The sequence below is a fragment of the Zeugodacus cucurbitae genome, chromosome 4 (assembly GCF_028554725.1).
Source record: "Zeugodacus cucurbitae isolate PBARC_wt_2022May chromosome 4, idZeuCucr1.2, whole genome shotgun sequence".
Lineage (NCBI taxonomy): Eukaryota > Metazoa > Arthropoda > Insecta > Diptera > Tephritidae > Zeugodacus > Zeugodacus cucurbitae.
The window spans coordinates 6,297,005-6,324,966 of NC_071669.1; the positions used below are offsets into that span (position 1 = coordinate 6,297,005).

General features: G+C 34.0%; 4 protein-coding genes and 2 long non-coding RNA genes across 9 annotated transcripts; 4 read left to right on the top strand and 2 right to left on the bottom strand.

Moving 5' to 3' along the window:
- Positions 1-244: 244 nt before the first annotated feature.
- On the bottom strand, positions 245-1,316 carry LOC105221547 (cytosolic Fe-S cluster assembly factor NUBP2 homolog). Its single transcript, XM_011198612.3, has 3 exons — positions 1,117-1,316; positions 620-1,062; positions 245-562 (listed from the first exon to the last, which is right to left on the bottom strand). Exons 1-3 carry the CDS (start codon positions 1,225-1,227, stop codon positions 319-321), a joined length of 798 nt encoding a protein of 265 aa, XP_011196914.2. The 5' UTR covers positions 1,228-1,316; the 3' UTR covers positions 245-318.
- A 13-nt stretch (positions 1,317-1,329) lies between these two features.
- LOC105221555 (protein ARV1) lies at positions 1,330-4,483 on the top strand. Its single transcript, XM_011198623.3, has 4 exons — positions 1,330-1,807; positions 1,880-1,999; positions 2,067-2,211; positions 2,283-4,483. The coding sequence occupies exons 1-4, from the start codon at positions 1,673-1,675 to the stop codon at positions 2,636-2,638; spliced, it is 756 nt and encodes a 251-aa protein (XP_011196925.1). The 5' UTR covers positions 1,330-1,672; the 3' UTR covers positions 2,639-4,483.
- Positions 2,898-23,045, bottom strand: LOC105221593 (WD repeat-containing protein 26 homolog). Of its 4 annotated transcripts, XM_011198693.3 has the most exons (11): positions 22,232-23,045; positions 21,005-22,084; positions 19,835-20,919; positions 19,581-19,770; positions 18,997-19,516; positions 18,018-18,917; positions 17,574-17,962; positions 16,606-17,079; positions 13,440-16,490; positions 11,023-11,176; positions 10,415-10,930 (listed from the first exon to the last, which is right to left on the bottom strand). In XM_011198693.3, the coding sequence occupies exons 2-9, from the start codon at positions 21,529-21,531 to the stop codon at positions 16,388-16,390; spliced, it is 4,188 nt and encodes a 1,395-aa protein (XP_011196995.2). In that variant the 5' UTR covers positions 21,532-22,084; positions 22,232-23,045; the 3' UTR covers positions 10,415-10,930; positions 11,023-11,176; positions 13,440-16,387. The 4 variants fall into 4 exon arrangements, with proteins under 4 accessions (XP_011196972.2, XP_011196963.2, XP_011196945.2 ...); XM_011198670.3 differs by lacking the exons at positions 13,440-16,490; positions 16,606-17,079; positions 17,574-17,962; ... (4 more) ...; positions 21,005-22,084; positions 22,232-23,045 and adding exons at positions 2,898-5,248; positions 5,387-6,339; positions 12,685-12,808 and having other exon boundaries at positions 9,775-10,930; XM_011198661.3 differs by lacking the exons at positions 13,440-16,490; positions 16,606-17,079; positions 17,574-17,962; ... (4 more) ...; positions 21,005-22,084; positions 22,232-23,045 and adding exons at positions 2,898-5,248; positions 5,387-6,339; positions 12,572-12,723 and having other exon boundaries at positions 9,775-10,930.
- LOC105221564 (uncharacterized) lies at positions 8,905-9,964 on the top strand. The gene is made up of 2 exons (XR_852404.3): positions 8,905-9,242; positions 9,300-9,964. It is a non-coding gene; the product is annotated as an uncharacterized LOC105221564 (long non-coding RNA).
- On the top strand, positions 11,127-14,960 carry LOC128921576 (uncharacterized). Its single transcript, XR_008471018.1, has 2 exons — positions 11,127-11,235; positions 11,978-14,960. It is a non-coding gene; the product is annotated as an uncharacterized LOC128921576 (long non-coding RNA).
- Positions 23,046-23,287: 242 nt separating the features above from the next.
- On the top strand, positions 23,288-27,962 carry LOC105221601 (serine/threonine-protein kinase PLK4). Its single transcript, XM_029038216.2, has 7 exons — positions 23,288-23,515; positions 23,586-23,681; positions 23,737-24,130; positions 24,199-25,309; positions 25,377-25,908; positions 26,641-26,817; positions 26,893-27,962. The coding sequence occupies exons 1-7, from the start codon at positions 23,480-23,482 to the stop codon at positions 27,259-27,261; spliced, it is 2,715 nt and encodes a 904-aa protein (XP_028894049.2). The 5' UTR covers positions 23,288-23,479; the 3' UTR covers positions 27,262-27,962.

Consider the following 27,962-nt stretch of genomic DNA (forward strand, 5'->3'; position numbering starts at 1 on the left):
CCACACCGCAATTGAGAACTTGTAAATATTTTTTAAATTATTATTAGATTTATTAAATAAATTATATAAAGAAAATGTCTAATTAACCAAAGAGAAAGAAATATTAGAAAGAAAAAATACTTACATATCGTTACAGTTTCCATTAATAGTTTTATCGATTTTCGATATTTCGATAAACCTTTTATACAACTGTTTGTAGTTCAAAATTACGAAAAGAACAGAAATACAAATTTATATGCAAATGTCTAAAAAAACAATAACGTTTACTATTAAACATAGTATTCAATTCAAATAACATCAATCAATCAATTTATACATTCAATTTGTATCAACAGACTTGGAATTGTGGTTTGTAATCTGCTCGACAATTGACTTAAAGATGGTCGCTGTATTTGATTCCGGTAATTCCGTAAGCACCGAACGGGTGGTTCCCACTAATACATTCAATCGTGGATCAATTGGTAAAGTTCCTAAGTGCGGCACACCAGCTCGTTTGGCCAACTCAGCGCCTCCTTCAGAGGAGAATATATTTGTACAATTGCTGCATTTCGGGCAAACGAATCTACAAATTATAATGTATTGTAACACATTGCAGAAGTGTTTTTATGTACCAACATACCCACTCATATTTTCCACAATACCTAGCACGTGAACACCGGTTTTTCGACAAAAGGTTAATTCTTTGCGTACATCATCTGAAGCAACACCCTGCGGAGTGGTAACCATAATAGCACCATCGCACTTCACATCACGCATACATTCCATCACTGTTATGTGTTCATCTGAAGTTCCTGGCGGTGTATCGATAATCAAGTAGTCTAACTCATCCCATTTGACGTCAGTTAAAAATTGTCGTATCATCATAGTTTTCTTAGGGCCACGCCAAATTACAGGATCATTCCGATTCTTTAATAAAAACCCTATTGACATGACAGCGAGCGTTTTATCTTCCCCGGTGTAAATAGGCACCCAACCTTCATCACATTGGTAGACATCGCTTTCTTCTAAACCCAACAAGTAAGGGACACTTGGGCCACATAAATCTATGTCCAGTAGACCGACCTATAAAATAGTGTAAATGAAAAACTATTGCGATACAATTTTTATTTAAGTCACCTTCAAACCGCTTTCCCGTAATGCCAGCGCAAGTTGTGTGCTAACAGTGGATTTGCCCACACCTCCTTTACCAGACAGTACTAATATAACGTGTTTCACTTTATCCAACATTTTTCTGTAAAACTTTAATCGGAATAAAATTAAAACAAGATAATCATGTATTTCGGCACAAAAACAAAATGGAATGTAAGCAGAGAACTGTCAAATGTACAATTGCTCTGAATCAGCTGTTGATAAAAGTGGAAATTGCAGAAAAGAGTAATAAGTAATGATTGTATTTCATAAATTATGTGCCATAATACATTTTTAATCAATGAAAAAATTAGTTACTTTTGTTTAAATTAAGTTTTTGGTCAAATTTTATATTCTAAAATAATGCATAATTAATTTATGTTGTAAAATATATACATATGTAAATGTCAATGCGGTTTATTTACGTATAAAGTGAAGAAGGAATAAGATAAAAAATACAAAATAATTTGTTTTGTGGATGTTAAAGTCGTGTGCCGCGTTATAAAAGCTTAAAAGTAATAAACATATATAAAAAATTATAAAAATGACAAAGTTAACTGCACAGATGAAATCTACGCATTCAAAGCAACTAAAGCAATATGTTTGCATAAATTGTGGACATCCTATTGCCGAATTGTATAGAAAGTATAGTAACACTGCAATCAAAACAAATCAATGCGTATGTATCACACATAAAGTTACTAACAAAATATTATTTAATATTTTATTGAATCATTTTCTCTAACATTAGGAAAAGTGTCATAAAGTGGCGGACAAATATATTGAATTTGATCCAATAATAATACTGGTAGATGCGATGCTATTGTCACAAGAGTCTTACAGGCATATGCTACATAATCGCGATTTTAAGGTAATACAGCGAATATTAAATTAAAATAAAATTTGTTTGACACAATAGGCGCTACTCTAACAAACAGCTTAATTGGAAATTATCACTTGTGCTGCTGCTACTAGAGTCCTTCGCATTGTGGCGACAAAGGGGCAGCATTAAACAGGATTCGTTACAAAATGAAATTATCAGCGAAAAGGGTTTTTATATATGCTGCTTGCAAAATTTAATTGGTAAATTAAACAAAAACATTTACTTGATTTAAATTAAACTCAGATATATCTTATATTTTGTTTCTTTTTAGACTACTTTATTACAACTTTGATTTTATTTGTTGTGACGAGTGCACACAATCCGCGACTGGTTGAAACTACTGGTTATAGCAAATTTGCTTTAATTCTATTAAAAGCGATAACAATAGCAAATTTTTCTAAAATTTTCCTCTTGCCACTGATAGTATGGCGTGAGAACACTACAGATTTGGGTGCCCACATTCATCAACTACTTGTTAAAGGTCACCATATATTTGCTTTGGTGTATATTTATGCTATAGTTGGATGTGTACAAAAGCTGCAATCTTTTTTTATTATATTGCCCGTCTATCTAGTAAAGGAGTATATAAAACGTCATATATCTGTTTATTTAGAATTTTACTTTTGATTAAAATGAAATCTTGTAAATATTTAAAAAAAATATTGTGACGTATGTGCTAAAAAATTATAACGAGTATTATTAAACTTTTACATGAATATGAAGTTTTTGTTTTTCAAAGTAAATAGAGCGCGTAGAAATTTCAAAAAAATAAAAAACAAAAAAAAACATGCATAAGATTATTTTAAATTTGAAGCTGTAAAAAGGATTTTCAACGGAATTTATTTGCATACCCACCTTTAGCAAAAGTAATGATTGCCCAAACAAGTCTTATATAAACGTAATTTATTATCAATCGCTTAAATACGTTAATTAAAAATGTTCTTTATATATGTATACATAAACAGATAAGTTTGTGTCTGTATGTAGTGCACATATGTACATACATACGTTAAATCGTTCATTAATTTTCGCATGTATATTATTTTTATAGGCTTCTATGTCAATTTTGATTCATCACCATGCATATAATATTTTTCTTTTTTCTTCTTCTTTGCTTGTGTGCATGAAATCTCTGCTCCGCGGCTCGTTTATGTTATTTTGTTATACGTTTTGGGGGCTGGCCTTTCATGCACATATTGTGTTTCATTTACCCCTTTTTAGTATATTTTTATATTATATTTTTTACTTCCGGTATATGTATATCTGTATATCCGGTATATGTATATATGTATACATATATGTAGTTAATCACTTAAGAACAGTACTAATTTTATATATAAATTTTAAATAGCTAAGAAGGGATAGTAGCACAGTTGACAGGGTGGCGCACATAAGTTGTTGGTATACTTCATTAATTTGTTAAACAATACATATGTATATATATATATATATATATATTTAGATTAATTATTAAAGTTAAAAAGTTGTATTAAGAGTTTCTTATTTTGTATATATTAAAGCTAGCTTAAAAGCTATGAAACTATTAACTATAAACAAAACATTTAATTGTAAAGTTAAAAATATGTTTATTTACTTAATATGTATATTATTTGCCCCGGTAATAAAAAAAACCTCAACAGTTTAAAAAAACAAAGACAGCTAAACGCGTATATGACAGTTAAATTTTAAACAGCGCTCGCTACTATTTACAGCAACTGTTTTGAGAAGCGACAATTTTGCTTTTTAGTTGTTACTGTGCTAAATTAACTGTTAGTTGTTAGTCCAACGTGTTTTTGTTGATGACGATAACACGATAACACGGCATTGAGCATAATACTCAAGACACACGTTACATTATAATGTTTAAAAAATTAGTTTCATTAAATATTTCAATTTATGCACGCCACTGCGTATCTGCTTGCCACCCCAATGCAGTACTATTTTTTTTTGTATTAAATTACTATTAACGCTTATTTCATACTATATTAATTATATATAAACCAGTTTAATTGCTAAATTTAATCATTCTTAGTTTTGTATTTATTCGTTTTAATTTTTTCTCAATCAACTAAATCAAATTTTAGGTCCATTTTGCTTTTAGGCTTATATTTTTCATAATCATTTATTTGTTGTAGCAAATTTTCTGTTATATTTTTATTGTTGCTGTTGTATGCATGTGACATATGTGTAAATATTGTTAGCGTATGCATTTTATTTTGTGGCCTTTACATTTAGATAATTAATTAATTTGAAAAAGAAAATAAATGGGCACATAGGGCTGCTTCGGTTTTGCCTTTCTTAAAAACTAATGGCAAAATTAATTATTAACGTTCCCACAACAACTTGTTCAATGGTTTGTCGGTTAAATGCGCGGCGTTTTACAGCCGCACATTGTTTTCGAACACAATTTCGAAATCACTGCATTGCCAGTGAATCACTCACTACTCGCACCTTCAGTTGTGTTTTTTTTTTTCAATAAATTTCATATAAATATTTTATTTTCTTATATTAATTTTATTTTAAATGATAGTTGTTGCTTGTTGTTAATTTCCAATTAGTTTTGGTTTGGTTTTGTTTTGTCCATTAACCTTCTTTATAGATTGTTGTTGTTATTACTATTTTAATTGTTGTATTGCTATTTTAGTTGTTTTTTTTTATCTAAGTGGCTATAGCGATAACAGTGTGCTTGCTTTCTATTGTTTACCGCTTATTATGGTGTGTGTATCGTATATGCGTATATGTGTGTTGCTAAATTACGATGTCATATTCCATGACGACGATGATGAACAAGACGAACAGTCATCACTTTCGGGTGTGGCATTGGCACTGTGCGATTTCGGGCCCCAAATACGTACGGTGGCATCGTCACTAGCTGATGCCAAGAGGGACGGAAACATCGGATTCCAGGAAACACAATTCACTGTTTTTGTATGACCGGCCAGTTTGCCCAAGGGCTCCTCGCGTTTTATATGCCAAATACAAACCAGTTTATCTTCGCTACCACTCGCCACGAAACTCTCATTTACCCCACCAAAGCATGAATGTATGGCGAATTTGCTTTGACGAATGCCCTGAAACCGACGCACTAGACACTTGTCCTCCAAATCCCATAAATGTAGCCCTTGGCTGGAAATGTTGAGCAAGGCCAGACGATCGGCAGAGTTTACAGTAAATGTCATAATCGGATGCGGTTCTTTGAGAATATCGAAGTCGGTACCGGGATCTTCGAAATTGTAGCTGAAAAAACAACGAAAAGGCGAAAATATTAAGGAAAATTAAATGAAGCAGCAACAAAAAAAAAATATCTCTAAAAATATGTGGATAATCTTATAATAATTTGAACTGCTATAATAAAGAAGTAAAAATACAACTCACCCTCTGATACGATAGTGATTATCCGATGCTATTATAGTCTTATTGTCTGCACGGTAGGCAACGCTATTAATCCGTACACCCTCCCAAGTATTGAGTATTGTGCCACTCAAATCACACAAGTAGAACTGTCCCTTTTGACCGCCGCAAACGAAGCGATTGCCATCACGACTGAAAGCACCACACGATAGACTGTCGTCAACAGATTGCGACATTTTTAGTATTAGTTTGCCATCGTCTACATTCCATATGCTTATTTCGGGTGTATCATCCGGTCCGCCCACCAATAATAACTTCGAATCTGGACTCCAGCTGACAAAAGCCACGCTTATATTGGATTGCGCCTCCAATATGCGACGATGCTTCAGCACCAATTTATATGGATCCACATCCCAAATGATAACGCTGGAGTCTTTACTACCGGTGGCGAGTTTAAGGCCATCTGGCGAGAATTTACAATACCAAACCTCATCACAATGATCGGTGAGCACTTGTATAGTTTGCATAGGAAAGCCATCTGTGTCACAGGTGTGATCACTAAGCAATGAGATATTCTGCAAATTCGTTTTGAACGCCATATCATGAAAATCGCAATGTTCCGATTGCAATTCGACTGCCTGCTGCAGTAAATGGCGTAAACGACGCGGTGGCATCATCACTGTTGGTGGCAGGAAACCCTGTAAGCGGTCCATGAGCACAGCACGTGACAATATGCCTTTGCCCTCCCATTTGGCGCGTTGGTAGAGATCATGATTATTCGAACACATCATATATGAGGAGAGTTGGTGAACACGTGAAGTGTTGTGTTGTAGCGGTGTTAGTTCATTGCGTAACACATGCAAAGCGTCCAATGGACAGCCATCGTCCAAGAACTCCAAGTACTTCTGCTCTAATAGTAAAAATTTCATTTCGATGATAGTCGACGGTTTGCCATTGTCAATGAGTGGTTCAAGCTCCTATTTGTTGATAGAAAAATACCAATGCGTTAGAGTGTGATTTTCAGATAGATATTTGTAATTTGTTTTTAACTATATTAAGGAAATAAAATATTAATTTTAATCATTATGGCGACTTTCGCATGAAGAGGATGTAGAGTGTCGATTTCCGTTTACAGTATATGAATGAAATAATATCCCCAATGTACCCCATAGAGTACTCCTTAATGCCACATATTTTGTTCATTTTCAATGCGAGTAAGGAGTACTCGAGTGTTTTACATTTTTTGTTTGTAATTCTAAAAATAGTCAGTTGAGGATGTATTTTAAAACTCATTCAATACAGAAATTAGTTGTTCGACAAGATGACGATTGTTGATACCGAATGTGGGAAACTACGTATGTACATGGAGAGAACACAATGAATTTTACGCTCTCAAAATTCAAATACAGTGGAACTTCTATAACTCGAATCACCATAATCCACAAAAAAACTTCGAGTTAGAGAGACTTTGAGTTATAGAGTTTTCATTAAAACATATAAATTTTCCAAAAGCTGTAAAATATAGATTTCTCTACAGTATTATTTATTCACTTCGCATTAATTTTTATGGATATATGTTAAAAGATATTTTCTGGAGTTTTGTTTGTTGCATTTTGCTATTGTTTGGCTCTTGGCGTCTATGTCTATATCCCATGCCTTTCTTAGATGATTTATGCAATCCATAAATGTAAAATTATATTTTTTGTTCACCTCCGTACGATATAGAGGGCCTCTTTTAAAATTCTTCCTCGATAGTAAAATTTAAAATTTTGTATTATGCCCTGGTCGAAAAGTTCGAATTATGGAAGGAAATTTGTATGAAAGTTGACTTCTATTGCCAATTTAAAAGTTCGAGTTATGGAGAAATTCGAGTTAGGGAATGATATTGGTATGAAATTTAGCTTCTAAACAGTATTGCCAATTCAAGTGTTCAAGTTATGGAGATCTTCGAGTTATGGAAGTTCCACTGTATAAACAAATGCACGTTATAAGATATAACAAAAATAACGAAAAACAACATAAAAAAGGAATTGCAGTTTAAATTAACTATATAATGTTAAACAACGTCATTATATTACCATCTTAAATTTATACCATGAACTCCACTCAACTTGTTTTAAAATGTTAATTTCATTTCTCACGTACTTTATGAGTATACATTTATTGATTTAAATGTAATTAAGAAACGAAATTGAGATGAATTAATGTGAAAAAAGTTAAGAATAAACTCTAATCTGAGAGCGACTATACAGTTATACAGAAATTCTGTAATAAAATCTGAAAAAACTATGAAAAATGAGCTAAATTGATTTCTCCAAACATTGCGGTTTTCTGAATGCAATAAACTGGTATAAAATAATATTCAACCTTTATACCAGTTTTTTTAATGTAATAATCTTTTATAAGCTTTTATACAATTATTTGAATGCAATAAACTGGTATAATCAAATGGAGATAGAATAACCAGCTGTTACACCAGTTTTATGCAATAAACTGGTATAATCAAATAGAGTTAGAATAACCAACTTTTATTTTTCGACTTATTTACACATTTTCTTGTATTGAATCCAATCAGACAACTTTCTTATTGGTTTCACTTAAAAAATTTTGAGAGCAGTACACAAACTTAGCGAGCATAATCGTGGTGAATAGAAGTCTGGACTCAAACAACGTCATTAGAATTGTCCAATAAGCAGTTATTTTTGAAAAAGTCACAATCTTTGAAGTAATTTTTGAAAATACCGTAATATTTAATTTAACATAATGCATTATTTAATTTTGTATGCATTTCTAATACGAATAAAAAACTCAGCTGAATTAGGAATGTGAGAATTGAGCGCTAAAACAAAGTAAATCGAAAAAAATAATGTATTGGCACGCAAACGCATGTAAACATGCGAAACATACATACACACTCGTACATAATCATCTCAAAATCTCCCAACTCCGATTTCTAGCCTTGTCGCTGTACACTCTTTGCACGTATAACATTTTACACAACAAAGCTAAATGTGGGCGCATTGACCCGACATGCATGGTAATCAGCTGCTATTATGAACACACTTTTACATTGAGCATGTAAAATCACAAGCGCTTCTGCAGTTTCTTTGTTTCGATAGACACATTTCTACAACGCACATAACACCCACCCCCAATCATTTTTTTGTTTTTGTTTTTAAATGTATGTACGTGCAGAATAACACAAGTGTATCAACAAGAAGTTCATCATGCGTAGCCAAGCTAAGCAAATTGCTAGAAAAACGCAAACTCAACTAGACTAGACATATGTACATATAGGCCATAAGTCAATTGTGTCGATAGTGTATCAATGCATGAAAATGAATTTAATAAAAATCTACGCAATTTTTTTAATCTATTATGAATAACAAAAGATTGTTGAGTGATTATTAGGAAAGTCATGATTGCAATCGCATGAAATATAAATATGTATGCGCATTAAACACCTGACAAAATCATTCTCTCCATCTAGAGCGTACGTAGTGATTCAGTTTTTGTATGGCATTGTACATTTTTCGCTTGCGTGTCTGTGTGATATGTCTTGTTAGCTTTTGAGTGTGGGTTCTTTGTACATCTTCTACTCGATTTCTTTGTTTTGCTACAATTTGCTTTGGTTTACTTTAATTTTCTGTTTTTGTATTTCTATACACATACATACATATCTACGTGGTTACGCTTATAAATAAAATCATAAAACCAAAAGCCAGCCAGTCATCAAGTGGTGAGCGCGCGCAATCGCCAAAAGCTTTTACAAAGCGAATACAAATAAAAAAAAAAAAACATTGACAAAGTAAAAGCTAAATCTCATTGGTATATTAGCTGCTGCTGCTGCTCTCCTCCAGCTGTCAATCAATTTACTCTGGTTGGTAGCATTTTTCAACTCAAATTCAACAATTCTATGTTTGGTTTTTTGTCTCAGTTAGCTATTTTAGTGGAATGTAAACAATAGTACAAAAGAAGAGCAGCGTACAAATAAAGTATCTGGGTGTATAGGTTCTGCACCATAATGAGTAGTACTTGAGCGGGTGCGAATAGAGGGCAATGGTTAGCGAGTGCGTTGGACGTTGGCTCCACTACTAATGCACGAAGTCGAATGCATAAAGAGACAATCTTTTTTTAGTATTGCATTGTGAATAATATCGGTATATATATATATTTTAACTCACAATTACAATAAACGTTACTTAAATATGTTAATGTAGTTTGGTTCAGTATTTATTTTTGTACCCGTCATAATTATTATTCAAAACGACTTTTTAGTCAAATAATTTAATCGTGGAAAACCAAAATGAAAATAAAAATCAGTTTAGAGGTCAATACCACAATACTAAATGATTGAAAAAAAGAATCTTGCACACTTTTGGTATTTCTCCTAACCCGCCAATGTTACTTACCTTTAAGTCGACATCTGCTTTGTTCCACTCGCCAGACAAGACATGTTCTCTGAATTTCGATGCAGCTGGATGTTCTAAATAACAACCGGATTCTGCCATTAGGGTCTTTACCGATTTCTCCAAACCTATATCCTGTAAATATTGGCCAATCAATCGTATTATCTCCTGATTAGATTTGTCCAAGTGTAAATTATGATTGGCAATGGGCACGATCGATTGATCGGTATTGTTTTGTAGATCCACAGTGCCACTCTCATTGTTGCCGGTGAATCCGTTGTGTTTGGTGTCGTGTCCATTTGATGTTGAAGTTGATGAATTCACAGAACTAGGTATATTAGCTATAGAGTCACCGGCATGCTGCCCTACCGTACTACCGCCACCATCAGTTGCCGAATTTGCTGATGATGTATTGCCAACCGAAGGCGCACCAGACGCGGACACTGACGCGGAGCCCCCAACCGAACCCGATCCCGATGAGGATGTGCTCGATAATGTGGGGTTCAGTGTTGAATTTTGCATATTCGTTGTTGTTATGCTACCACTAATACAATTAATATTATTTTCAAGTACTTCAATGTTACGGTCAACGACTGCGCCGCCACTGACGACGCTCACAACACTATCACTGCTAATTGAAGTATTTGTTGTTGTATTTTCTTGTAAATTCTCGTTTGTTTCGATGTTTATGCAACTATTACTTTTTGGTTCACCACCTCTATTTTGTTTCTCACGAATATTTTGATTTTGATTTGTTTGCTGCTGTTGGGCCGCTCGAGAAGTCGACGCTGTTTCTGCGTCAATAGACACAAACGTACTGAGTATACTACTTCCACTTGTACCAGTTACTGCTGCTGCTGCTGCTGCGGATCCGGTCGTCGCTATCGTAGCTCCCGCTGCGGCTGCTGCCGTTGATCCTGCTGCTGAACGTCGTCCTTTTTTGCGCGGCGGCTGGTCCTCGGAAGAGGTACCAGTTGCAGCAGCCTTCTTGTTATTTCTATCAATTTTGAGTCTCTTTACTTACACGCACGTCAACAAAACACACTCGTCGCGCTAAAACGCTCTCGGGGAATTCTCAGTTCCACAAGCTTTTGCAGCTGCTGACTTGGGAGATTATATTCTTTTTGACTCTCTGCTCAGCCGACTTATGTGCTCTTACCTACATATATATATAAAGATTTTCATTAGAGAACGATTGTAGCGTTATACAATTGAGTGCAACTCCAACAATCTACAAACCAAAGCACTCACCTCTGCTTTAGCAGCTGCTCTGAGCGGTATCGTCTGCTTCACAAAATAAATATACGTATTTCTTTGATGTACATATGCTTCTTGTCATGTATTTGATAGCTAGTATTTGAGATTGTTGTTTACCTCAGTAATGTGCCAACACAGTTTGACAATGCTGATAACAGAGAAAATATGAAAATAATAGACATTTAAATGGTGAAATTCAATAATTAGGTAAAGTTATTTTCATATTGATTATACGTATACATATTTTGATTATGAAGAGAGAAATAACTTGCGAAAGTTACTAAAATATTTGAAGCAGTTTTATTTAATACAATACAATTTTGATATATGCATTTCAAGTGTAAATAATTAAGTGAAAATTTTTTAAAAGCCAGGAACTGTTACCTAAGCTAAAATGTAAAATGATCTTTGTGTAATATGCAAGATTTTCTAAGCCAACTGTTTAAGTTAGACTCTCTTCACATGACTCCATACTTTTAATTATTACAATATTACGCCTTATTTATAATACATGTGTGTGTTGTATGAGCGATACATGTGTTTTTATGTAAGCTAAAGTCTATAAAACATTGTTAAAGTATATACAAATGTATGTATGTATGTATTTTAATGAAGGTGCAAGATAAAGGGGAATAAGTTGGTAAATATTAAAGACAAGTCTTGGACAAGTCTCAATTGTATTGATGGAACCTGCAAAGCATTAACATATTTATATATGAAAAATTGCAATTACGTACGATTCGTTTGTCCTCGAAGCGACGAATTATCTTTCGTTTATAGTACGTTCAATTTAGTATGCACTTTAGTAACATATATTTTTTTCACTTTTCACAAGTATCATAAATTTTAACACTATTTATTTATATATTTTCAATATTATTTATATATTTTCAACCCCTTTCAACTGTAAAATAATTAAACTCCTTAATCATTTACAATTTAATTGCAGTTTTTTCTTTTCAATTAATTTAATTATATGGGAATTAATATTAATGAAGATGTTGTGTTAGTTCGACTTCAAGGGTTAATAAAAATATATATAATGGTACACATACATATAATTTTTAGTATCCACATAAATAAATACATGCGTATTTATATTACATTCTGCATTTGCTCTTGTTCGATGGCTATATATGTAAATATGTCACAATAAATAAACTATCGGTGATGTCGTTATATGTGGTTTTTTAAGTTTATTTTTCTTTTCTTCCACAGCGCACAATAGTCTTCAAGTCGCACATAACAGTTGCACTTTTGTTTCTATGTACTTTTATACTTCCTGTTATTTACTTCTACATAACCTGCCCCTTCTCTAACACTCTTTCCATATACGTATTTATATATTTATATTCGATCACCTAAATCTCATTGCTACTTTATTTCATACGCTTTCATCTACTTCTCTTTTTTTACATATTCACCAAATGCAATGTAAGTTTTTTTCTATTTTCTACATCCAACTGCTGCACATTCGAAAGTGTTTTTTCCATACTCTACATATGTTTTGCACATAAATATTTAATGGTATATTATTATTTACTTGTTCTATTAACGATATTTCATATTTTTTAACACAAATACACAAGTTAAATGTTAAAAAACTGGCTAAAACCGATGACGAAACAAAGAACTACTATTTTTTCTTCTGCTCACCACTATTCCTTCTGCATACCGAACCGAACTTTTCCTTTGGTATGTATGTCGCATAGGGTTGCATGCTAGTTGGAAAAAACGTACTTTAGTAGTATTACAATTGGATATTTCGACACTGTGAATTAATTAAAAATATATGTTAATTTTTATTATATAGTATTTGTTTGTATCCAATGTAGCATGTGCAGCAGTTCATTATTACACATAACATTTGTTTTTTAAGTGCAATTGAATACCAGTTATGCTTAAAACTGTACTATAGTATATACTGTTTTGGAGCAGTTTCAAAAGTATATTTGCGTTTAATTAAATATATATAACAACTTACTAATAATAAACATCTAACAAATCGACGACATTTGTCTACTTAACCAAATCTTATAAACAAAAATGCTGGAAATAGTATCTGCAATTTGTGCATATAAATAAATGACACACATACCAATATGAGCAGGTAATAAAACGCGATAAAGAAGTGAACAAAACAATAAATTGCGATGTAATATAAAACGAAGGAAAGTGTTAGAGTAACAGCTGTTGGCTGTCAGGTTATCTTATGGTTTGTTGTTATTGTCTATCCGTTATTATTGATGTCAAACAACTGCATTTACGTGGTTTAAATTTATGTATGCATGTATGTCAAGGTAAATATTATTGGCATTTTTTATTAATTGTAAGCATAAACCGACAACGGCTTAGCATAATAGACTATACATTGCGTGAACATAAAATAATTCCCAATTGGCCGTACTTACTTAGATGTTCAAATTTATTAAATACTCCAAACTTAAATTTTTTTTAATTATTTGTATTTATTTACGCCTCTGCTCTGCCACGAAAACACGAAATTAGAAATTTCGTTAATATATTTTTTTGTTTGTTATTTTAATGTAACAAAAATGACAATAATTATACTTAAGCGGTTAAATTTACGTACAGTTGTTTTAGTTATCATACATTTACATACAATTCATTATATATATTTTTATAATATTTAATATATATGAGTTTTTATACAATATTATTTATTGCATGCCAACAATATCCATACGTTAAGTTGTAAGTTGTTAAGTTCTTAGTTTTATATTCCAGTTTGTATTTTCTTGTTTTCAGTCTCACACATGCACCCATTATTGACTTTTTAGCTTATAATTTCATTATTTACTTAAGATTAATATATATATATATGTATATATGTGTGTGTATGTATATATGTAGGTATATTTTGATTTTATTTTGTTCAACGAATTACTTATATTACATGCGCGTACTTCACTTCAATAGTTTCTAAATGTTTAATTGCTATTGCAGTACATAACCATTACACACGGTTATTTGTATGATCTTGTTCTAATATATGTAGGTATGTTTATTTTAGCGTACTACACTTATTTATAAAAAAATATAAACTTTGCATGGTTCAAATGCTTACACTGCACAAATTTTACCTATATTTCCATACCGATTTCAACTACACGCCGCTGTTCTTAACAATATTCTCTTGAGTTGCACACGGTTGTTTAAACTTTTATTTTATATAAAAATACTTTGTTTGTATGTGTAAAATGAAAAAAAAAAACTGTAAAAAAACTACAATTTTCATTGCCTATACAAAATCAAGTGTTTCTTTTTAATGCTGATTGACAAAACAAGCCATAATCTGGCTACATACTCATAGACTCTTTCAAATAAAAAAAAATATATATATTTTTTAACTATGACTTAGTGTACTGTTTTAGCATACTAATATTTATGTAATTTTGTTTTATATGGAAAAATATATAACTATTAAGCAATGTTAGACAGCCAACTTCGGTATACACTAATTTAATTTTTACGATATTGCGCGCTTAATGCTCACTAGAAAGTAGAAAGGTTGTGGGCGTTTGAATTTTTAGTTATTAAATTAATAAATATTTAGATTTTTATAACGAGTTCTACTTAAAAATGAAAATAAAAAATACTTAGCAAAATTTTTTATATGCTTTATATAACACGAGATGTTATTGTTGTCTAGTGTATATAATGGGCATTGCAGAATTTTTTCAATTTTCTAACTAAATTGCTTGAATTATATTCAAAACAATTAATAAACTCTTACGCATCGTTTTAAAAGCCAAGTATAGTATGCCTTATTTTTAGTGAAATTCCAAGGAACAACGTAAATATACCGAAATTGGACACTATTGTGTACGCTTCCCAAACAACCATTATATGCGCTTATTAAGGGAAAAGTAATGAAAATAAGTAGAAATAAATTATGTTCAATATTATGTGTGTGGGTTAGAATAATGTAAGAAATGCAAAAAAAATTCTATAAAAATTCACGCAACTCTTTACAAAACATATACACTTATAAATGTAATAAACTCTTCTTAGTACGTTTTTTTTGTTTTTGAATTTTTTATTGACTAAATTTAAAATTGCTGCTATTTATTCATGATTTACAGTAATATGTAATTGCAACGTTTAAGTCGTTTCAGTTAAATCTACAAAATTTTAATGTACATATGTATGCACGTACATTGTATTTTTATATATGCATATTCAACACACATACATATATGAAATTAGTTAATGTATTGAGGAAAGTCCATATTAAACGCATACATATTTATGCGTACAATGTTAAATTAAACAAAGTTACGTTTACGTATTTAAATAAGTGAAGTTAGTTAGCTGAAACGTAAAAAGGATTACGCACTATGCATATAAAATAAGTTTGAGACGAAATCATGCGTAACAAATTGTGTGCAATTATTGAAATCTCTTTTATATTATATTATGTACAGTTCAATCAAGTCAATCACTCAGTTCAATCCGCTGCGGCAAAAACAACAAACCAGTCAACTGTCAGTTCTTTCGTAATATGCTTTGTTGTTGTTACTTTTTTAATTTTCTTGGCTTAATTACATTTGAAAAGAATTAGTAATATGCATGTTGACAAATTTTTGTAATTTTTAACGAACTTTAGCTCACCAAGTTTGTGCTCTAATGTACTTTTTTCAACGAAATGCACCTAAAAGGTGTTTAAAAGAGACTTTCGTATTTGTCGCATGTACTTAAATATGTGTACGTAAATCTTTATATTCATTTATTATATTATTTTTTTGTTGTTGTTTCTTTTTTTTTGTGTTTTGTAATCGGCTTACAAAGTTTAATAATTTCTTAGTTTTATTTAAGTTATGCTTTTCGTTGCTTTTAAAACTAATTATAATTTAGTTTACGCTTTAACTTGATGCCATTACTAATAATATGATAATAATATAAAAATAGCAAGTTATAATGGTTATTATAAAAACGAACAAACCTAAAATGTCGTGATTCAATTACAATTACTATAGTTAAAGGATGAAGAAAGTTTTGTGTAATTGCTAAGCTTTCAACACTTCTTACTTCAGACACGGCGTTCAACAATAACGGCGCGGTGGTGCTGAACATTTTACCATCTTACATACAAAATGAATTCCACATGAGATTTTTTGCCATTGTCGATGGTAAGCGTTTCTTCTCTTCACAGCGCCACCAATTGAGTTTTTATAAATTAATGTTCAGTTTGTTGTTGTTGTTGTTGCACCAGCTGTTATATGCACAGTTGTTTTGTGTTAGCTGCCATTTTGTCAGCATTCACTTTGTCATCTACCAAACGCTGGGTCGTCGCAGCATCACAGACTGGCGACTCCACCATGGCATAGATGTAATCTCACAGCGTGCCTGCGTCACCCTGTTCGCGCTTTTGACGACGTAGCTTTTTGCTCCACAATTCGTGGCAATCTTGCCAGGTGGGCAATCTCGGGATATCCATTCTGCAGAAAGTAAAAAAAAATTAGGTTAGATTTTGTAAACAAATATGTTTTTAAATACTGGATATGCTTTCCATTTTCATTTTAATTTAACATGCGTTCAACACATCAGACTTACTCATCGGGATTAATGCTAGCGAGCCATGGCGATTTGAGCGCCTCCTCAGCGGTTATGCGTCGATCTGGATCCAATTCCAACATACGATCGAGCAAATCCAAAGCAGGCATTGGCATGAATTCAAAATCTTCGCGTAGTCGTCGCCTATGCTGTCGCTTCGGCTTAAATGTATGGAAGAGTGGTAGTTTAATTACATTTGGCCATACTGCCGGCACCGGTGTGCCGCAAACTCTCGAAATCGTGTCCAATTGTGGCATCTCGGCGTTAGCTTGGAATAGTGGTCGTTTAACGAATAACTCTCCCAATATACAACCGCAGGACCACACGTCAATCGATGGGCCATAACGTTCTTCGCCAAGCAGTAGTTCTGGCGGCCGATACCACAGCGTTATAACTTTGTTGGTGTATGGACGTTCACGATCTTCGGCGTTGTATAAGCGTGCCAAACCGAAATCGGCAAGTTTCACTTGACCTCTGCAAAAAATTAATAGGTTTTATTGATTATTCAGTGGACGTTGTAGACGATTAATAAAACTATACGACAAAATCGAATTTTTTTCTGGGTATAGTCAGAAATGAAAAAAGTGTATTCTTCGATTTTCGAAGTTAGCCTTCAAAATCGAAATAATTATATTCGAAGTTCGAAGTTCGAAAAAAGAATTAAATTTTTTTTTTATCAATTTAATGGTATAATTACAAAAAAAAAATCCCAAATATCGAAACAATTTTTGTGTATAAAATTTTTCGATCATATAAAGGAGCAAAGTTTGATCTTCGGAAAAAAATACGAAATTGAATTAAGAGGAATATTTAGATTACATCTATTTTTTTATTAGCTGTATCCTGTAATTTAAAATCATTTTTTTAAAAACACCTTTTTCGAACTTCGAATTCAAATATTTCGATTTTTTATGACTCAAACTCCCGTAAACAAAAATGTATGATCATCACACACAAACGTTACTTACTTGTTGTTCATCAAAATATTTGAACATTTAATATCACGATGCAGAAAATTCTTTTTATGGCAGTAATTGAGCCCATCCAAAAGTTGCTTCATAATACTGGCATTATTCTCTTCATTGAAATCGACCATGCCAGATTCCAACAGGCCCATCAGATCGTGATCCATATACTCGAATACTAAATAGAATGAGCCTTTATCTTTGCGGAATTCCAAAGCATCCTGTTTGTCGGTGACTATTTCATGCAGATTGACAATATTGCGATGATTTAGTTGGCGTAAAATCTTAATTTCGCGCACAGCGGTAATGGGAAAGCCTTCCTTCTCATGCTCCAAACGCACTTTCTTCAACGCAACCATTTCATTAGTGTGATGGTCACGTGCTTTATATACCTACAAAGAAAAAAATTATACAGAATTACACAAAAAATAATATTATTTCCATTACTTGTCCATATGTGCCCTCGCCGATCTGTGCGATCATCTCAAAAACATCCACACAACGTTCGCCCCAATCACGCACTTGATTACGCGAATCGCGACGATTTAATATTACCGGCCGTTTGCGTTTTGCTGTGGCAGCGCTGCCTTTGCTGTTTGCGACTTTACCGTTACCCGCTGTGCCGTCCTTTGATGTACCATCCGCGCCGCCTTTCGACGCCGCGCCACTTGTGTTTGCGGTATCGAAATCTTCTGGACTATTAATAACATCGTCCTCATCACCACTGAGCTCTTCGCCGCCCGGCACCATTGGTGGCATCGGCAAATTGAGCAAACTCTTGTTGGCATTGGTATTTGCCGCTGGCGTGGCGTTGGACGCGGCGCTGTTGTTACTCACTTTCTGTGCAGATGCAATACTCTTGCTGTTGTACTCGGAGGGTGGCGAAGGTGTTGTTGCAATGGCTAAATCAGCGGCACTTATCCCCGGTGGCATCGGTAAAGCCGTGAGACTTTTAGGTTTAGCTTTGATTGGTGGCGGTAGAACAGACTCGCGATCTGTCTCATCAACTGTGTTTGTTGTATTTGTTGCGTTGGCTTTAGCGGGCTCATTTGTTGCGGACTCAGTGAGTGGATTTTCATCCATCACCTTCGGCATGGGAATGTTAGTTATTTCGACAACGGATTTACTGCCGCCACTCACACCATTTGGTGTTGTTGTTGCAAGCGTTGTTGTCGTGTTTGGCGCCAGTGTTGTGGGTTTCGCAGTAGCGCCGCTGTCTATGGTGGACGGTGTGAGGTCTGCATGCGCAACGACCTTGGGCGTACCGCTGTCTATCGACGAGCTATTCTCATTTATAATGAGCGCACTATTGCTGTTACTGTTCTCCTCTTGGCGCTCAAGTAGCGCCTATAAAATGATAAAAACCAATTATGTAATATGAAATGATAAACAATATACTCATATAATTGTGTGTGTGTGCACTTACGTCTATCGCCTTTTGCCGCTTATGCTTGTCCTTCACTAGCTCCGCAAAGAGACTTGTGTCACTGATCTTTTTACTATATTCGATGCGCTTGAGCTTCAGGTCACGTGAAATCGGTGATGATGAAGGTGAACGCGAACGTGTACGTGAACGTGAGCGTGTACGACTGCGTGAACGTGTGTACGAACGCTTGCCATCGCCACGACGCCGGTGACGTGAGGAAGAACGGTAGCGGCGATGTAATGAACGTCCACTCACCACCGCGACAGAGATGGGCGACGGCGGTGAATTGTAATGCCGGGTTACAGAACGCGGTGAACGCGAACGTGAATAACGATCAGCGCCAGCCCCACGTTTTGATGACTTTGATCTTACAGGGGAAGGTGATGTTGTTTGTAGGTATTTGTTGCCACCACTATGACGATGGCTACCACTCGAAACACCACCGCTGCGGTATGATGATGAAGAGGTTGCGGCGTATGTGGGTGATTGTCTGTTGCGCACATTCAACAAGCTGGGGCTTCTACAAAACAAATTTAAATATTTAGAAAATATATGCAAATACTAATTGTGTGTGTGCTTAGTACCTGGAGTAGCGTCTACCATATTTGTCCCTGTTACTATTACCAAACCGATCAAAATCATGCGTTTTACGCAAACTGTGTGCGCTAGAGCTGTGATGACGCGAATGATGTGACTCGTACGCAGGCGTTCGTGTGTCGATTGCTTTTCTGCGCTTATGCGGCGGTGTAGCAGGCTGGTGATGATGGTAGTGATCTAAAATATAGAGCAATTAAATTGAATAAATATATATTACATAAATAATACAAAGAAACTTTACCCGGTGAAATAGTCTTATATTTATGCATATCCACACCACTGCTACTTCTGCCACTGTAATGATGACTAGTTGCACCGCCACCGCTGGCATTGCTTAGGGAGCGATGTTGATGGTGATGGTGCGTAGACAACAGTTCCTCCTTTGGTGGGCTAAGTGTGTAACGTGTGCTACGTGCGCTATGTCCACGCTCAACATTGCCGCCCCCATAAAGCGGTGGTGTGTGCGGTGATGTTGCGACGGGGAAACGCGTTTTGCCACTGGTACGTGGTGGTGTACGATGCCGTTGATTAGTTACAGTGACTTGTAGACCAGTTGCAGGTGTAACTGTGGGTGGGCCACTCGGTTTTACCGCAGTGTTGGCTGTTAAAGCAGCACCTGTCTTTTCAGCATAGTAGCTGTTACTGCTGCCAGGACGCATTGGTGGTGTATCTATGGACATAGGACTAACTTCTTTGATTGGCGTATAGGATGAACCAACACCACTGCCAGCGGTGTTGCGCTCGGGACTCTTAATTGCACTGTTGCCAAGAGATTTTTCGTGAAAACGATGTGCCTTCGGTGAAGGTGTGTAGTGACGTGTACTCTCGGCTGCTATAACTTCATCTAAATCATTGTCAGAAATAGACTCGATGCTTGAGTATGAACGTGCACGTTTCTTTCGTCGTTTCTTTGATTTCTTATTTCGCTTGTGTTTTTTGTCTTTTTTGGCTTTTTTGCGTTTTTGTCGCTTTAATTCTGCTTCGAATTCATCCGTATCCATGGAATCACTGCTAGCTAGAGCCGCATCCCAGTCGGAAACTTCTTCTTCAAGTAATTTGCTACTGCTGCTGTTAAGGCTATTCTTCTTTTGCTTTTTCGTTGCTGGGTCATTGTGTGAACGATGGTGAGACAACATGCCTGAGTTCGAATCGTTGGGGGATGTAACTGAACCGGACATTTTATCTCCTTTGGATTTCAATAGACCGGTTGTTGTTACAGCGCCACTATTTGATTTTGCCCCTCGCACTGGAGAACCAAGTATAATGCGACGCACACGATTTGGCGATAGATTGGATAAATTATCAAGACTCTCTTTACGTTTTCTTCTGTTAAAGACAAATAAATATTTAAATAGTTTTTCAATGTGTACACACAATAATAATAAAAAGAAATATATATTTTTTAACATACCGAAAAGTATCATCATCACTGCTCATGTTCTGAAGTTGTTGTTCTCCTTTGGGTGCATTTGGTGTCGGAAGTTGTGTGGAAGGTCTACGATCTTTGCTAACATTTGATACCGCTGCTTCGACACTTTGTTGTTTGGTGGTTTCATTTGGTTCCGAATTAATTTCTCCCGCCTCGGGATCAGAGAAATCTTCAGAACTTACATCAGAGTATTCTACGATGGCATTCAAGGCATTTGTTTTCGTAGATGCTTGCGTCATTGTTAAAGCTCCATCGCCGTCTGGACTGGATGGACTACGAAGTGACTGGTTGCTGCTGCTACGGCTATGCCGTAGTTCTCGTGTAGGAGTATGTTCACGAGATCGTGAACGTTTACTACTCTTCCTTTTCGATTTTTTATGTTTCTTTAATAAGCCATCGTATTCACTAGCCATTAGAGTATGCGAGTTTTCACCAACAATGTCGCTACGTTCGCTTGCACTGGTATAGCGCGTGCTGCTGCTACCACAACCGCTTCGTTCTTTTTCCATTAGCGGAACAATGAACAACAAAATCACTTGCACTTGTATTAACTAGACTAATTTTGTTTTCAAAATAGCCACTCTAACTATAAAAAATATTATTGTGGGCTTTTTTTTGTTTTTTTTTTCTTTTCTTCTATTTCACTCCCTTTAGACAGCGATGAAACGTAGGCTCTAAGTTGTTTTGTTCTAAATTTTTGTCCTCGTTGATTGATTTATACATAATTTCAATTCACATGTTAAATATTTTAGCAATGGTTTTATGCGTCAGAGCAGTAAAATAAATGCAATTCAAGAATGATTTTTTGTAGTTTTATATTATTTGTGAAATTTTCTGCAAGCTTCGCCGTCAACGATGTCGCCCCGATGAATTACAAGCAGCAACAACAACACGGCAACAGAAATAAAATTAATCATTTGTCACTTTTTGCCCTGAAGTATTTTGAGGTTAGTTGTCAGTCAAAACACAACAACACTGTTTAATGTCAAAATAACGAAAACAGTGTTGCAAAGTACCTCAATATTTACTAAGTACACCTTTTTTGACAACTAATTAAAACATCTGTAATAAAAATCATATAGAAAATAAATAATTTGAACTTTATTGAATATTAGATAACTCAATATTCCGAAACATCAGAAATAATATTTAAAAACACAAATTCACCAAACACTTAATTAAGAAAACAAAAAAATTAAGTCAACTTACCAGTTAACATCTCTGTTCATGTTTTGATTGAAGCAAGAGTTTTGACATGAGCGCAACAGCGGCAAAAGTTTTGCAATTTGTGCAAATTGAAGTAAATAATTCCATCCTCCTAGGTATTTATAAATAAATTCGGGAGTTGAAAATTGTTTTTTAACGTTTACAACACAATCTTGCAATAACTGACAATAATTGCGTATTTTTCTGCTGGTTTCTTGCTCGTATTTTACCACTACCGATTATTCATTATCCGAGCGCTGTTTTCATTATTATTCTGCACTTTGTTAGACTGCCGTATTTAAATGAATAACTTGCACTTGTCATTTGTGACCATTATTTTTAATACGAAATAAATTCTTTTTTCACACTTTCACCGAAACCACACTATTCAACTTAAGCACCTTTTATTACTCGATAATTAGTTTAGTATGCAACTCCACTTTAATAATGTATCTCGACGAGTAATACGTGGTCTTATCACATATATGTTGCGAAGGTGTGTAAGGGGCGACTTTTACTCCACTGGAGCAGTACTCCCGTTTTTCTCGACCACGAAATGTGACTTCAATAAGCTTTTTCTAAGCAAAAATTTCGCTTTGCGTGCGCTAAAATTCTGTTCTAATTATATTAGCATTTATTTTATATATATTTTTTGGGGTTTAATTGTTTCATGTTCAAATTTTAAATGAGCATAATTGCATAAAATTCTATGAAAATGGCAATAAAATTATGGAAGCTGAATTAAATGGAATTTTTCTTTCCCAGCAGCGCACAGAGCGATTGTGATTACGACAGCGAAATGAAAATTTCTCGACGAAATGCGTAAATGGCGAATGCACAGGGTTGCTACAAAGACAAAAATAAAGTTTAGAATTTGGCATTTGTTTTTTATTGAAAGAACGATTAAACAAGAGTAATACATTAATTTAAATATTCTGAAATTTTTTATGTTTTTAATTATTTAATTTAAATTTAGTATTAGTATATTTTTGCTATAAAAATGTTTTAGAGCGTCTTAGCTGTCAAGTAGTTGACATGTCTCTTTTGACAGCACACAGCTGTGTTTCGTGTACATAAACGTTTTTTGACGTTGACTTCGAATTTAAAAGAAGTAAAAAGTGCCAAGGAATGTGGGCAGGTGTGACGCTATTATTTATTTACAAATTTATTGATGAAAAATAATAATTTTTAAATAGTGAAGTGAAAAGTTAAGTTTTGCTTGATAAGAGATTGTGAGAATTTATCGCAACAATGTCTTTACATGGTGGATTAGGAGAGTGTATTGAGGTGTGTGTTGATGCTATAGTGTAAATGTAATGTTTGATCAAATGACGCTACCTTTCCAATTAAATTTTAGGACTATGAAGTACTTCATCTACTTGGCAAAGGCGGCTTCGCAAGTGTTTATAAGGCGCGTTGTACGCGTACAAATCAAATTGTGGCTATTAAAATGGTAAATGCATACGCTTCAATATTTTTTTCGTAAAAGCTAATATTTTGCTATACAGATTGACAAACAGCTTATACAGCGTGCTGGTTTGGCCAACAGAGTACGACAAGAAGTTGAAATACATTCGCGTCTAAAACACCCGTCTGTGTTGGAGTTGTACACATTTTTTCAAGATGTTAACTACGTATATCTGGTGCTAGAGCTGGCGCATAATGGTGAGCTACATCGATATATGAAACAACAGATGGGGCGAGCAATGGCTGAAGATGAGGCAGCTAACATACTGAGGCAGGTCGTATCGGGATTACTGTACTTACATTCACATCAGATAATGCACCGCGACATATCACTTTCAAACTTGTTACTTAGCAAAGATATGCATGTGAAGATTGCTGATTTCGGACTAGCAACTCAGTTAAAGCGGCCTGATGAAAAGCACATGACTATGTGTGGTAAGTGAATATTAAATAAAATGATAAATGTATAATTAAAAAAAAAAAATATTTTACATTTTTTTCAGGCACACCAAATTACATATCACCAGAAGTGGTGACAAGAGCTACCCATGGCTTACCGGCTGATGTTTGGGGTCTTGGTTGTATGTTCTATACGCTACTTGTCGGACATCCACCTTTCGATACGGATGCAGTACAGTCGACACTAAATAAAGTAGTCAAATCCGATTTTCAAATACCACAACATCTTTCGTACGATGCACAAGATTTAATTGAACGTTTACTAAAAAAGAATCCAAATGAACGCATAACCTTAGAACAAGTGCTGCAACATCCATTCATGCTACGTCATGAACCAAGTTGTGTCACAGCTGCAGGTTCAGCTGATACGTGCAACAACAACATGGACATTAACGAGTGTATGCAAAATCATAAACAAAAATATCAACAACAACAACAAAGTGGCTCAAGCTGTGACAGTGGCATTATAACATTTGCCAGCAGCAACTCTAGTTCATCGCGTACTGCTGCACTACAACGTTCACGTTCAATGGAAAAATATCCAATGCGCGGCGGCGCTACACTGGAGCGCATACATGAGCATCAACACAACCAAGTTGACTTCGCACCATTGAAGGCAGCACATTCATATAATTCTTTTGCCAATGAGTATACGGAAACAAATCAACAACGTCCCTTCCATGCATCAACGCCGCAGAGTAACAGCATGGACATTGAGTGGCAATCGAATGGCTCAACTAAATACAATAGTGTAGCAACAACACCACACTATGTAGCTGAAAACCGTTTCCCACTTCCGAAACCATGTGTTGAAAATATTGAAAATAATTTTCTGTCTACTCACACCGATTACTTGCCGCTTAAACCACAACATACGGAGGGACTAAAGCAAATGGTACATGTGGCAAATAGTGTACCGCCACAGGCACAAAAAAGCAACACAGAACGTTTAAGCGTGTCACCATTAAACACTGATCGCCTTTTGCCTACACGTTATAAAACCAAAAATGCTATAATGAGCATTTTAACCGATGGCGTGGTGGCATTGGAATTCATAAAATATAAAAGTCGTTTACGTGAAGATCGCATAACCGATATATATTGGTTTTCAAAAGATGGCATGCGCATTACCATTTACCAGCCAGATCCAGGACGGTGAGTAAAGCATAAAAATTAAAATTTTTGTATACATTTTACTTGAAATATTTTATTTTTTATGTAGTGGCCTACCTATAAGCGAGGAATCGCCACCATTGCCAGCAGATAGTGCAGCCGCCAATCTGACTGTTTACTCATATAATAATTTACCCAGCAAACATTGGAAGAAATACATTTACGCCTCACGTTTCGTCAACTTGGTGAAAGCCAAAACACCCAAAGTGACATACTTTAGCGCACAAGCCAAGTGTCAGCTCATGGAAAGTATGGATGACTTCGAGGTGTTCTTCTATAATGGCGCAAAAGTAATTAAAGCGCCCAATGATGATATGCGTGTCTACGATAAGCACGGACGTTTGTTAAAGGAGCATGCGGAGCTTACGGCGCGTAACTTACTGCAACATCAAGAGGAGTGCTTAAAGCACTGTTTGGCTATATGCAGTGCGCTACAGCTGGCGCAGACAAGCGGTAATTGCTGCTTCCCAGCTGTGGTGGGCCGACGACCCAGTGATATGGATGTGGTGCAGGGACAATGCATTACAACAGCAATGCGCGACACAACCAATTTCATTTATTTAACACCCAAAACGCAACAGGTAAATTTTTTATTTTATTTTTAATTTTTAAAATTTTTTTATTTTTAATTAAAATTTTTTATTTTTAATTAAAATTTTTTATTTTTCATTAAATTTTTTTTTTTTTAATTTTTTTACATATTTTTTATATTTTTTTTTTAATTTTTAAAATTTTTGTTTTTTTTAATTTTTTTTATTTTTAATTTTTAAAATTTTTTATTTTTAATAAAAATTTTTAATTTTAATAAAATTTTTTTATTTTTAATAATTTTTTTTTAAATTAAATTTTTTTTACATATTTTTTATATTTTTTTTTTAATTTAAATTTTTTTTTTTTATTTTTTTTTATTTTTTTTATTTTTTTTTTATTTTTTTAATTTTTTTTTTATATTTTTTTAAATATTTGTTTTAATTTTTTTTACTCTTTTCATACTTTTTTTTACTCTTATTATAGTTTTTAAACTTATTTTGTACTTATTTTTTTGTATTTTGTTCAACTGGCACCACATCTTTTTTTTATTTCTTATTAAAATTTTTTATTTCTAATTAAAATTTTTTATTTTTAATTAAAATTTTTGTTTTTATTGTTTTACATATTTTTTTTTTAATTTTTTTTATTTATTTTTTTATTTTTTTAATTTTTTTTTATTTTTTTAAATATTTGTTTTAATTGTTTTTACTCTTTTCATACTTTTTTGTACTCTTTTTTATATTTTTTAAACTTATTTTGTAAAAAATTAAATTCGATTTCAGGAAAGTACGAACTTTTCAACTGGCACCACATCTTCCGGATTTCGTAGTGGCACAAATTTCAGCAACTCCTCGTCGCAGCAGTCCATCGGTTTGCAACAGCAACAACAAATAATGGCAGCACAGCCCAATGTACCGATACGAAGACTGAACATACCTGGCATCGGTATTGCCACCGAAGTAAGTAGTTAAAAATTTGTAACAAAATAACAGTTATTTTTTCATTAACAATTTTTAATTTCCTTGATATCACAGCTCTCACATGGCATTGTCCAAGTGCAATTCCCAGACGGTTCGCATGTGTCAGTGATACCCGCCAAACAAGGTGGCGGTATTACATATACACAGTCAAACGGTTCGTCCACCCACTTTAGTCCACAAGACGATCTACCCATTGTGGTAAGAGAAAAATTGGCGCAATTGCCACAGGTGGAGCGGCAATTAAAGCAAGCGCCGCTTTTGCGCACAAACGGACATTTTGCGCAATCTAAACAGCAGCAGCAGCAGCCTCATAGTGGTCAATATGCCGCGTATGAAAGAATGCAAATGTTGAGTACACCGCGCTCGACAAACACCGCAGGTGCTGCAACGCAACAACAACATGCTATGAAATATTTCCGTTAAACTCTTTGAATTGCGGAAACTGTGAGTTGAACGAAGCAGTTTCTTATTCAAAAAAATATATATTTTATTTGTAAATTGTTTTTTACAAACAAAAATTATTTTTTGTAAAAACCGTTATTTCTATTGTTCATACTTGAATGCAATAAATATCTGTATATTTAGTATATTTGAATTGAATTAAAACATAAAATATATACATGCATATATGAAATGTGCGTTTGTGTGCTTCTGTATGCGTTGCACAACAATAAAGTCCCAGTTGTTTTTGCTGCGAAGTAGAAGAAGAAAAATGCGTATTAACTAAGGTATTATTTAGGAAAGCACAAAATATCGAGTTATTTGTAAAATGGCTTGTACAAATTAGTAATAAGTAAGTATGAAGCTCGAAAGCTTCTATATGACTTGACAATGCTTAGCTTAGCAGCTAACTATACATACATAAGTAGTTTAAGCAATACATAGAAATAGAAATAGAAACTAGTTTGTATTGTTTATTCATAGTTTTAGTTTATTGCAAGTAATTATTTTACATTATTTTTCACTTAAATTAAATATGCGCATACATACAAATACATTTTTTGAATTTTTGCTTATTTTTTACTCATTTTTTGTCCACATTGTTTTAACTGTTAAATTAGATTTAGCAAGTTTTAACTATATGCACTTAAATTAATACTACTTGTGGTCGGAAAAGTTACTGA

What these genes read in the sequence shown, in the direction of transcription:
- LOC105221547 (XM_011198612.3), bottom strand. Translation starts at nt 1,227, where the DNA reads ATGTTGGATAAAGTGAAACACGTTATATTAGTACTGTCTGGTAAAGGA. An exon ending in TACGGGAAAGCGGTTTGAAG is followed by an intron (nt 1,063 to 1,116) that starts GTGACTTAAATA and finishes ACTATTTTATAG; the next exon opens with GTCGGTCTACTGGACATAGA. An exon ending in ATTGTGGAAAATATGAGTGG is followed by an intron (nt 563 to 619) that starts GTATGTTGGTAC and finishes TATAATTTGTAG; the next exon opens with ATTCGTTTGCCCGAAATGCA.
- LOC105221555 (XM_011198623.3), top strand. Translation starts at nt 1,673, where the DNA reads ATGACAAAGTTAACTGCACAGATGAAATCTACGCATTCAAAGCAACTA. An exon ending in CAATCAAAACAAATCAATGC is followed by an intron (nt 1,808 to 1,879) that starts GTATGTATCACA and finishes CTCTAACATTAG; the next exon opens with GAAAAGTGTCATAAAGTGGC. An exon ending in TACATAATCGCGATTTTAAG is followed by an intron (nt 2,000 to 2,066) that starts GTAATACAGCGA and finishes TCTAACAAACAG; the next exon opens with CTTAATTGGAAATTATCACT.
- LOC105221593 (XM_011198693.3), bottom strand. Translation starts at nt 21,531, where the DNA reads ATGGAAAAAGAACGAAGCGGTTGTGGTAGCAGCAGCACGCGCTATACC. An exon ending in AGCGGCAAAAGGCGATAGAC is followed by an intron (nt 18,918 to 18,996) that starts GTAAGTGCACAC and finishes ATCATTTTATAG; the next exon opens with GCGCTACTTGAGCGCCAAGA. An exon ending in GCTAGCATTAATCCCGATGA is followed by an intron (nt 16,491 to 16,605) that starts GTAAGTCTGATG and finishes TACTTTCTGCAG; the next exon opens with AATGGATATCCCGAGATTGC.
- LOC105221601 (XM_029038216.2), top strand. Translation starts at nt 23,480, where the DNA reads ATGTCTTTACATGGTGGATTAGGAGAGTGTATTGAG. An exon ending in GATTAGGAGAGTGTATTGAG is followed by an intron (nt 23,516 to 23,585) that starts GTGTGTGTTGAT and finishes ATTAAATTTTAG; the next exon opens with GACTATGAAGTACTTCATCT. An exon ending in AAAGCACATGACTATGTGTG is followed by an intron (nt 24,131 to 24,198) that starts GTAAGTGAATAT and finishes CATTTTTTTCAG; the next exon opens with GCACACCAAATTACATATCA.